Consider the following 12,023-nt stretch of genomic DNA (forward strand, 5'->3'; position numbering starts at 1 on the left):
GCCGCACGTCCTGCCCAGGTCAGAGAGCACTGAGTGCGCACGGTACCTGCCCATGCTCTCCCCCAGAAGGGCCGGGGAAACACAGGCCCGTGCACCTGCACAGCAGGGGAGCTGAGACAGGCCAGTGCCCTCTCCTGAAAGTCAAGGGTGCTACCAGGGCAGTGCCTGGACCGAAGACTCTCCCCTCTGCCCCGGGTGAGCCAGGGACCACCCACTGAAGGGCAGGCTCTCCGGAAACTGGATCAGGGGCCTCCATACAGGCTGTCTGGAATTGCCAGAGACAGGTATGACCAGATCCTGCCCCAGAAACGCCCCAGCAAAGACAAGGCCTCCCGGGAGGCCATGCCCTCGGCAAAGGCAACATCCACCATTGCCAACCAACCTGGTGAGGTCAGCACTGTGAGGAGCCAGTTGGCCCCCGGGGGCGGATGTCTACCTGCGGCTCACTCAGACGCCGGAGACAAGCAGGTGCTCCAAGGACGATGCTTTCCTGTGAACCAGAAACCGCGTGTTATATGGAACTAATGAATCATGGAACGCTACATCAAAAACTAACGATGCTCTATACAGTGGCTAATTAAACATAATTTAAAAAAAAAAGAAAACCCAAATTTGAGAAATAGAATGGACATGGTACAATGAGAAAGTAATGCTCAGACACTTAGTAAGACACCTGCAGAATTTATATGAGAAAAAAAATTTTTAAATCCTTACTCTGGGACAATGAAAAAATGACTTAAATAAATGGATATGGGGTATTCCTGCATAGTCTTCAATATCATAAATATTTAATAATCCTCAAGTTAACTTGTCCATCCAAGGATTTCAATCAATATTCCAGTGGTGGGGGGGGGGGTGGCGCCTGGGTGGTTCAGTCGGTTAAGCGTCTGCCTTCGGCTCAGGTCATGATCTCAGGATCCTGGGATCGAGCCCCGCGTAGGGCTCCCTGCTCAGCGGGGGTCTGCTTCTCCCTCTCCTCTGCCCCCTCCCCTGCTGGTGCCCTGGCACTCTATCAAACAAATAAAATCTTTAAAAAATAATATTCCAGTGGGATCTTTACCGCTAAACGCAAACCTGAATCTAGAATCCACATGAAAGAACAAAAGTTTTGAAATGTTTCAGAGAGAAGTCACACAAACACTGTTCTGTTGTAACGAGTAGGAACCGACAGCGATTACAAGTGTGTAGAATTAGCTCAGGGACAGAAAGAACAATCAGTGAATGAGTCAAGAAATGAACACTAGCAAGTATAATAACAATGCAGTATACAAACGGCCCATCTTAAAAAGCATTATTAATTCAATAAATAGTATTAGGGGAAATGGCAAGAGATTTGGAGGAAAAAAATAAGTTTAGATATCTCACTCTTTGCATTATCTTAAAATTAATTCCTGATTGATTCTGAATAGACATAAAACCTTGAAAGTTCTGCCCTATCGATAACTCAGGGATGGGACCCTACCTTAAATATCAAGGGATATAAATATCAAAGGAAAAGATGGTAGTTATGTTTTCGATGCATCAAAAATATCTTCACCAAAATTAAAATCCAAGCCTGAAATTAGTATTGTCAAGAAGCTTGATAGAGGGCTCACATCACCTCTCTGAAGCTGCCCATCAAAGCTCATGAAAAGGACCCCAGTGTGAGAAAAGTGAGCAGCGCACAGAAACCGATCATTTGTACGATCACATATCAGATAGCCAATCATTATAGCATAAGAGGAGGTTCGACTTCACAAGGAATCCCAGAAAAAGAGATGCTATTTTTACTTATCAGGTTGGCAAAATTAAATTTCTTTTTACAGCCCAGTTAGCACCCACTGTGTGGGGAAGCACGCTGTTGCTCGGAGGGATGGAAATGGAGGGCCGTTCTGGGGGGACCCGGCTTTCGTGTCCTCTGGACAGACTTGTTCTTGGACCTGGAAATTCTAGACATTAACACATTCACCCGTCCTCGTCCCGAAGAAGCCAAGGAACCCACGGTGCTTTCAGTCTGATCCCATGATTTTGTTAAAGGGAGAACGTTAGCGCCCCTTCCAGGAAGTCCCCCAGGCTTGCCCACCAGTCACATCAGGGGGAAATCCGCTTTTGTTATGTCTGAGTGAAGCCCTCCTCTCTCTCTAGGCCTGACCTGAGATAGCTCACACCAAGCTTGTGCTTTAGGGCTCATGGCTCATTGACTATCTGTTTTCTCGGTTTTGAAACATTCAGATTTTGTTTTTGAGAGCTACTCTGTGACACCCAAGAATGGAGCCACCGCGCTGCCCCCGCCACCCACGCCCCCCTTGCTCTTTGCACTCCTGACCTGCAAAAGCAATGCGTGAGCAGTCTCCTGTTCCATGCGGCACCATGCGTCTGATTTTAATAAGTACCTCCTACCCCTCGCTGCACCCGGCAGAGGGCCTTCGCCACAGAACTCAGTGCGTACCTTCTTTTTCATGAGCCCCAGGACTGAGGCACATCACATATTCTGCGAGTGAGCTGATGAACATTTATTTTTTTCCCTTTATTTTAATACTTTGCCCTTTTGTGTGTGTTCTTTTTTTCTGGACTACAATCTTTCTCCATTAAAAAAAAAAATCATTTTATGCCTCCTAAATGATGAGCCAGCTCTCTACAATATATAGATCCCAACATGACTGTGATTAAACATTAATCATTTTTATTCTTTATCCTGCATGGACCAAACTGGACGGTTCACAACTGCGAGGAGAAACATTTCCTGCGGATGGATGGCATCAATGTTTATACCCCGGAAACCAGGAGAGCTTTAGGACGCCCTCTGTGCTCAGGAATCCATGTCTACATGGTCGGCCCGTCCACAGGAGAAGCTGGTGAGTCAGAAGGCCCTCTCGGAGCATCGCGCTGCCTTGACCAACCAGACCTGGGCTGGGGGCCACAGCACCATGTCCCAGCTGTACTCTGGAGACAGCAGCTTGGTGGGCTTGTGGATGAAAAAGTACTTGTTCAGGTGGCTTTCGTAGGTGCTGTTCAGCCCATTTTCCTTGTCGCGAATAATCCCGTCCAGATATTCTTTGATGAAATTTAAAATCTCCAGGGGCGTGCCACCAATGACCGTGCCATCATAGTAGAAGTCCCCCTGTCCCAAAGGGATGCACGCCGTGGATCCGGGCCTCCTCTCGTAAGGGAGGTTCTCCATGTTTTTAAAGTACCACCAGGCATGGAGCTGAGCCACGGACGTGCCCAGGGTCTCCACCCCAAAGTCATTCTGGAAGACCCTATTGGCAGTCATGCTGAAGAGAAAGTCAACTTCGTCCTGAATGTGCCCTACTATGTGCACAGCTAAGTTCTTCATGAGCATGAGGTGAAGGTCATCTGCATCGTGTCCTCTGATGTCGAGTACTTGGATCGTCTGCAGAGGACCTGGCTCCAGGTTAGGCAGCCTGTGGAAGGCATCCACCATGATATAAAAGATAACTCTGTAGCCAGTCATGAAGTGCTTACTGGCCGATTGTATGAACAGCTCCAGGTACTGATCTGCAATCCTGCAAAACACACATACGCACAGAGGGAGATGCTTCCTGAACACTTTCAAGAGAAGGGGACATGTCACCAAACATGTTGTCTAACTGACGAGTCACTGATGCTATGGGACCCCCAGTGGGTAATGCAGGCAGGTCGGGTCTACAGGTCTGACTGCTCTGGTTAGTGAGAAAGGATATAGTGACCTGGGGGGTCTGAGAAAAGCCTTTAAAGTTTTGAAACAACCGTTGGAAAGACAAGAAATGTGAGCCAAGTGGCATGAATGAGCCAGCTAAGCAAGGAGAAAACCACGTCATGGTTTTTGTACGGGACAGCCGGATACAATGGTTATGGGTACCTACAGGCAGCCTGCTGGAGATAGAAGGTCTCCGTGCGCTCGTTCGCATTTACCTGCCAGTAGCAAGGACAGCCAAGCTATGGTGAGGTTCTGTCTTCCGTAGTATTCTTCCAGGACCTGTCTATTGAAAGTGCCTTCCCATATGACCGGAGCAAGCCATCCTGTGGTCGTTACAACATCAGGGCGTTTTCTGTTGAACAAACGAAAAACAAGCAAAGCAGGTCCTGCCTTTACTACGACAGCCGACAGCCGCAGAGCCCCCGCGAGAGATACCTGCTAACGCTTACAGAGCACTTACCATGTGCCAGGCACTGGGTCGAGGTAGCTTAAGCAGCTCATTCAATCTTTGCAGTGCCCTATGCATTAAGCACTATTTTGGTCCTTGTTCTTGGTGTGGAGAAACAGAGGCATAGATTGGTTGAGTGAGCTGCCTAATACCACAGAGCGAACACATGTGGGTCAGTGGCAAGACCCAGCAATTGCTGCTTTTGTCACCAGGCTACTTGCCTTTGAGCCCAGGGGCCACCTTCTCTGAGCTCCAGCTCAGCTTAGATGTAGGCAGCCCAGAGTCAGAGCGTCCCCTGATACTGCCTGAAGTCAGTGTTGTGGACACAGTGCCTCTCCCTCCCCACATCTCCCTGAGTCCTTCAATTTTCCTTCCTCCTCCTCTTCTCTCCCTCCCCTCTCCCTAGAAGATCTAGAAGACACTTTGCAATCCAGCAGCAATAAAAAGATGAGTCCAAAAAGGGACAGAGATATTAGATTTGCTTCTAGTAACAACAGAGCTTAAAACATGCAAAGCTGGTTAAACATTTGAAAATTGTTCAATGCACCTACCATTCCAAGAAATTAAAGAACAGTCAGATGCCCATATGAATTGACACAGAAAAAAAAAAATTATACCAAGTCCAACAACCATTCATAATGAAAAAAAAAAGAGAGAGAGAGAGAAGACAAACTCCCAGAAAAATTCCTATTTTTTAGAGGGGAATTACCTTAACTTGATAAAGAGCATCTACAAAAACCCCATGGTTCACATCATACTTAATGGTGAAAGACTGCATGCTTTCTCTCTAAAACTGGGAACAAGGCAAGGATGCCCACCCTCACCAACTCTTATTCAACAGAGTAGTGTGAACTCTAACCATTGCAATAAGGCAAGAAAAGGAAATGAAGCACTGGACTGGAAAGGAGAAAGTAACAATGTCCCTGTTTACAGATGACTTGCCTATGTATAAAATCCTATAAAATCTGCCAAAAGATCTCCTAGAACTAATAAGTGAATTCAGCAAGGTCACAGGATGATACAAGATCAGCACACACAAAATTTAATCTCACTTCCATACACTAACAAGGAGCATGCAGAAACTGAAATTAAAAACACAATGCTACTTACAGTTGCTCCCAAGAAAACGAAATATTTTGATGCACCACTGTACCCACTAGAAGTCACTCCCTGCAGCCCCCGGCAACAACTAATCATGCTTTCTGTCTGTGTAGGTTTGCTTATCCTGGGAATTTCATATAAATGGAATCATGCCATCTGTGGTCTTTTGTGCCTGGCTTTGTTCACTTCGCCTGTTTCCAGGGGGTTCTATATTGTAGCATGAACCGGTACTTCACTCCTTTTATGGCTGATTAATATTCTACAGTATGGATTTTCTTTATTCACTCATGAGTCGATGGACATTTTAGTTGTTTACATTTTTCAGCTATTATCAATAGTACTGCTATGAACATTTCCTATGCAAGATTTTCTGTAAACATATGTTTTTAATTCTCTCAGATATATACCTAGAGGTGAAATTTCTGGGTCATCTTGTAATTTCATGGCTAACTTTTTGAGGAAGTGCCAGACATTTCCAAGCAGCTACACCATTTTACATTCCCACCAGCAGTCTATAAGAGTTCAAAATTCTCGACATTCTCACCAGCACGTCTTGTGGTCTAACTTTCTGAATCTAGTCATCCTACAGTCTTTAAACGAACATAATTTGACGTCAACTATGCCTCAAAGAAAGACCGTTTTTGTTCAGTGAGTCCCATACCTGGTGTTCTCCAGGGGTAGTCTATTGATGGATTGCTTTTTTCCTGGGTATAGGCCACACTGCCTTATTTCTTCACATGTTTGGTATTGGGGTTGAAAAATGGGTCATTTAAATAATGTGGCAACTCTATAATAATCAGATTCTTTCTGAGCAGAGATTTCAGTGACCATAAATGACAAAGAATACAGACTTTATAAAAGTAGTTCAGAAGCTATTAAACTAAAGAACATAACAACAAACAGCAAAAACATGCCCTGGGAAGGGGAGGGAGGGAGGGAGGGAAGGAGGACCTGGCTTGAGGCCATTGCAGAGCTGGAGGGAGGCACCCAGCCCAGGGCAGGGTAAGATGCCAGAAAGCTCACTTTTCTTTTTCTTGAGCAAATGCTCCCCAGATTGGTGCAAGCCTTTGGTTAATTTCCAGAGTTCTGAAAGAGTCAATTACAATAATTTTTTGCCAGGTTCCTCATCGGTTTTAGGAAGGATAAAATTGGGGGAGGTTATTACTCCATCACTTTTGGTAACGTAACTCTAGATACTCTTGCGCCCTTTCTGTTGGCAGCACCAAGCATCATAAAGCAAGAACTTTAGGGATTGACATCGGGGACCAGCTTTGGAAAACATCTGGCACCATCATCTGGGCAGCACAATCCAGTGCCCTGCCCCCCAAGGGCTCCACCTCCCCCTGGTGAGGCTCCGGCACATGTCAGGTGACATGTGTAGGAATGGTGCCAGCAAAGCACAGAAATGATCCAAGTGCCCACCAGCAGGACAGCTGGTGGATAAACTCGTATATTTCCACACTGGACTATTTATTACACAGCTGTCCAAAATGAACTCCGGTGATGTGCAAAATTTGGGTGAATCTTACCGTATCAAGAGAAAATGTAAGTCCCAGAAGAGTGCATAAGTGTGATATCCTCTTTGTATAAAGTTACAGGGGACAGGGTAAAGGGATGGGAAAGGACAGGAAGTTAGATGCACATTATAATTTTTGTTGCATTAAAAATAATAAAGCAAGCAAACACATAAATAATACAAGCAGGTTTTGCAGGAACCAATGAGGACAGTGTCATGAATCATGGATATGATTCATCTAAGAAGCTGAGGTCCATTTAAAATACATGCCTATGTGAGGAAAACATTCACAGAAGTTCAAATACAAGTGAATGATAAATGTACTAAACTATGCTCAAACACAGGAATAATTACAGAATTGCAAGTTGACTTGGGATATTTTAAACTAGCAGTTTTGCCTAGAATGAACGATTTTCTGATGCCTCAGTTCATCCACTGTACCTAAGAAACTAAAACGGTGCAATTATTGAAGGGAAGTTTAGCGACCTACATCCAAACTAGAAATGCCTGCCTTCTTTGACCGAGTGACTCCATTTGGGGGATTTGTCCCACAGATCAACTCAACGCGGCAGTGTGAAAAGATCTAGGTTCAAGGTTCGCTTTATTTGCAAAAGCCCCAAACGGCAGACAATCTAAAACCAGCAGGGAGCTGGTTGAGTCGGTTATGGTGTGCAAACCTAACGTCGGATACCACGCGGCCAATACAGATGGGGCGGGGGCGGCCTCCCCGGTGCCGGTGCCGAAATCGAGAGCAGCCATCATGGTGTTTTCAAACCACCTGCAAAGAGAGTCTGTCACTGACAAAACCAAGAAGGTCAAGCCAAGGAGAGCGTGTCAGTGTGGACAGCCTTACAAATGAAAGCTCCAGGCACGGGAAGCCTCCCAGGGCAGCAATCCCTGGGTGATCGGAAAAGCCATTCGCGCCACACCCAGCACCATCGTTCGTGTGAGCGGACGCGTCTCTCCTTACCTAGGGTTAAACCAGTCTGAGAGCCGCAGTTCTTCTACTTCGTCCCTGGGTGTGAAGGGAAAACCAAGTTATTACGAGTCACGCATGTGTTCAGCCAAGGTCTACGGAGCCCCCATGGCGGGGCAGGCGCTGTCCGGTGCTGGTGGACATACAGCCTGCCCGCTGCCCTTGGGGAGCCGAGGCGGCGGCCTCAGCAGTCCCCAGCGGTCCCCAGAGGTCGGGGCTGACCGCAGGGACAGGCTCTGGCTGCACATATGGTGCATTAACCCAGCTGGGGGGCCGGGGAGCCACTTGGACAGGAGCTAGCTCTCCGGGTCAGGAAGGGAACCAATGGTCAGTAAAGAGGTGCGGGGTGACGAGGTGACGGCCAGAAGGGGGACAGCAAGAAAGGGCTGTGGGCAGGTTGCTGGGAGGATCTACAAAACCCCCAGTAGCACCACATTAGAGGCTGCCTACCAAGACAGCACAAATCTGACGCCCTCATCCACCGCCCCAGCGGCTTGGCCACGGTTGACGGAGAAAGACTCAGGCGTCCGTCTTTAATGTTCATCTAAATACGTGATTCACCTAGAGTTTTGCTGTGCTCCAACGAGATGGGGCAACTTGTTTCCATCGTGCTGGGATGTGCGGTCAGGAAGGGAAGAATGGCGAGAGAGCACCCCGATTTCATTGTTGGATCCCCCAGGGCTAGACCGTCAAACTCCGGATGGCCCACGCAAACTTCACTAACATCATGAAGTGACAAACTAAAGTGCTAAAAAGGGGCCATTTATTTATTTACTCATAAGCAGGCTTCGCACCCAACACAGAGCCCACCTCGGGGTTCAGACTCGTGCCCCCGAGATCAAGACCTGAGCTGAGATCAGGAGTCGGACACTTCACCGACTGAACCACCCAGGTGCCCCCAAAGTGGCCTTTCTTTTAGAATGTTGGGGTCACGGATCCTTGGGGTCCCATGGAGCAACAGAGGCATGGAAAACATGGCTGGTTGAAGAGGAGGCCCTGACCTAAGGAAACCATCACCCTAGAAGAAGGTGCTCCACCCACAGCAGGGTCAGCCTCGTCCTGCGTGAGGCGCTAAGCTGCGGGGCGCCGAGGACTGCTATCCCGTGGTGGGTCAAGGGTGCCCAGCTCTGGCCACTCACCTACTCCTTCCCCACACCGCGTGCTCACAGGCCCAGTTGTTTGCAGTGCAGGCCGATGCTGCGGACCCCACGAAACCCACCCGCCGTCCGCTAATCCCAGAGAAGCAAACCGTCACACGGACCTGGGGCCCCTCCTGGATTCCCCGTGGGCTCCAGGAGACAGAAGACTTGTTGTGCGATACTGATCTCTCGTGTCCTGTCTGTTCCCTGAACACCACCACCCTCCCTGGACCTACCACACACACACACACACATACACACACGCCGGCCTCATGGAGACGTGCACGTGGGCAGCAGATTTCCCAGCCGATGGGCAAGAAAGCTGACTTCCGGGCTGCCAGCAGGGTTTTCGGTCTCTGGTTTCTCTGTCACGGTCAGAACGCCCCCAGCTCCCGCCCCTTTGCTCTCACTCTGTAGGTCTTCCCACACCAAAGCTTCTTGCCAGCAGAGATGCCCCTTCTGTAGGGAAGTTTGCCAGACAAAATTCAGGACTCCCATTCAATGGAGTGGAAGATACAGATTGGTCTCCTTCACTCAGTGATGTGCATCTAAGTTTCCTCCGTGTCTTCATGGCTCCGTAGCTCATTTCCGTTTCGTGCTGAATGATATCCCCTTGTCTGGATGCACCACACTTGATTTATCCATTCACCCACTGGAGGGCACCTCAGTCACTTCCATTCCTTGGCAATTATGAAGAAAGCTGCTATAAACACTTTGGGTAGGTTGTTGGTGGATGTACGTTTTCAGACGCCTCAGATCAATAGGAGCATGATTGGGCGCCTGGGTGGCTCAGTCGGTTAAGCGACTGCCTTCGGCCCAGGTCATGATCCTGGAGTCCCGGGATCGAGTCCCGCATCGGGCTCCCTGCTCGGCAGGGAGTCTGCTTCTCCCTCTGACCCTCCCCCCTCTCATGTGTGCTCTTTCTCTCTCAAATAAATGAATAAAATCTTTAAAAAAAAAAAAAAATAGGAGCATGATTGCTAGATCATCGGAAAGACTGTATTTAGTTCGGTAAGAAGCCGCCAAAGTGTCTTCAAAGTGGCTGCCCTGTGTTGCGTGGCATGAACGAGAGTCCCGTGCCCCACGTCCTCGCCCGCGCGTGGTGCTGGCAGGGCTCCTGATTTGGGTCACTCTCCTGGGCATGTGGTGGCGTCTCATTATTCTGGTTGGCAATTATCTAGTGACGAATGATTCTGAGCATCTTTTCATGAGCCTGTTTGCTCTCTGTGTATCTTCAGTGAGCTGTCTGCTCGGATTTTGCCCATTTTTTAATTAGGTTGTTTCCTTATTGTTGAGCTGGAAGAGTTCTTTGCATATTTGGATATAAGCCTTTTATCAGACATGCGTTTTGCGAAGGCTTCGTTTGTAAAGACGTTATTTCTCACAATATGGCTGCCTTTCAAATAGCATTTGGGAAGACCGCCCTGCTCATTAGAAGGTCGTGCGGAGTGGGCGAGAAGGCGAGGACTGGAATTTTTCTACAGGAGAGAATTCTCACGGGCCAACCGCGGGCCGCCCTGGGGCACACCTGCTGCCCCAGCAGGCTGCTCGGGGCCGTTCCAGTTTGTCCAGAAGAGCAACCCCGTGCTATCCCTCACCTCGCTTCCCTTTTCCTTCATGCCTTTAGTTATGTAAACTCGGACACCCCACGTTGCGATGGTCTGCCTTCTCCGTCTGGAGTGGAAAGCTCCCCGAGAGCAGGCGCTTTGGGTTCCTACTGCTCCCTCCGAGATCATTATTACCCAATCACAGAGGAACGAATTAAAGTTGGTACACTTTGCTTTGTACCAAAGAGAGAAGGGAAGGTCTGGTCACTTTCGAGAGTGTTAGTAACGTCTGCACCGAACCCAGCTCTTCACATCCTCTCTGCTGATCGCGGCGGGTCAAGATTCACCAGTATTTTATGTTTACCTGAAATGATACTCGAGCAACATGAAGTATAAAACACAGGAGATCAATAACAGCATCCTTCTCTTGCAATTCATGGTCTCCTGGAGGGAAAAGCAGAGAGAAGTAGATTTTAAATAGTTAACAGTTGCACCTTGGCCACCTTCTAGCCGTGGATTTACGACGTCTAGTTGGCAGACCTTGGGACACCAACCGAAGGTCCTGCTTCTAGAAGGAGAAGGCGGCTTGGGCCGGGGAGCTCTGTGCTACGGTGTTCTCAGGGCACCTGCCCCTCCACCCGGATCGCAGAGAAGAAAGGCATCCAATCTCCCCACTACCCGGCTCTCATGAGGAGGGGGCTTCCTGGACTAGGAGGCGTGACGGGCCCCAAAAGTAGCCTTTTTGTTCTTTTTCCTCCCACAGATAGTAAGATGGCTCATTTGTCCCAAGACTATGGTGGCTTAAATAAAAGCTCTGAGCTCCCTCGAAGGTCGATGCTTATAAACAGGGATTAAAGCCTAAATCACAGGGGGCGGAGCAAGATGGCGGAGGAGCAGGAGACCTGGATTTCGTCTCCTCTCAGGAATTCAGCTAGATAGGGATCAAACCATTCTGAACACCTACAAACTCAACAGGAGATCGAAGAAAAGAATAGCAACAACTCTCTGAACAGAAAAGTGACCACTTTCTGGAAGGTAGGACGTGCGGAGAAGTGAATCCGAGGCGATATTCGGGAGGATAGACGGCGGGGGAGGGGCCTCCGTCGGCCGCTTCTGGCAAGTGATAGAGCCGCGGAGCACAAAATCGGAACTTTTAAAAGTCTGCTCCGCTGAGGGACGTCACTCTGGTGGCTAAGCGGGGGGTGGAACCCTCCGGGACAGTGTGGTCTCAGGATCCACGGGTCACAGAAAGACCGGGGGTGCCTGAGTGTGGCAGAGCTCCCAGGTATCGGAGCGGGGAAGCCGGCTGCAGAGGCGGAGCCCGGGCGCGGGCTCTCAGCTCGGGGTGGCCATAAACCGTGATCCGCGGCACAGTCGGGCCCCTGCTCCTCCAGCAGGGACCCAACAAGTGGCAGATCCAGGGAGACTCACCTTCCTCCCCCGGGAGGAGCCGCGCGGGAGTGCGCCGCAGGGATCTGCTGGGTTTGGAGACTCCACCCGGGGTCGGGTGCCAGAGATAGAAACGCGCGGTCACAGGCCAGGTGAGCACGGAGTGCGGCTGGAGACCGGGGAGACGGGAGTGACTGACGGCTTTTCTCTGGGGGCTCACTGAGAAGC

At 49.2% G+C, this 12,023-nt stretch overlaps 1 protein-coding gene across 1 annotated transcript; it reads right to left on the reverse strand.

The window, feature by feature from the left end:
• Positions 1-2,839: 2,839 nt before the first annotated feature.
• Positions 2,840-10,844, reverse strand: GLT6D1 (glycosyltransferase 6 domain containing 1). Its single transcript, XM_021691052.1, is given in 5 exon segments — positions 2,840-3,506; positions 3,895-3,919; positions 3,922-4,031; positions 7,715-7,759; positions 10,771-10,844. Coding segments are annotated over 5 exon segments (921 nt in total).
• Positions 10,845-12,023: the final 1,179 nt, after the last annotated feature.

This window comes from Neomonachus schauinslandi, chromosome 13 (genome assembly GCF_002201575.2).
Source record: "Neomonachus schauinslandi chromosome 13, ASM220157v2, whole genome shotgun sequence".
Lineage (NCBI taxonomy): Eukaryota > Metazoa > Chordata > Mammalia > Carnivora > Phocidae > Neomonachus > Neomonachus schauinslandi.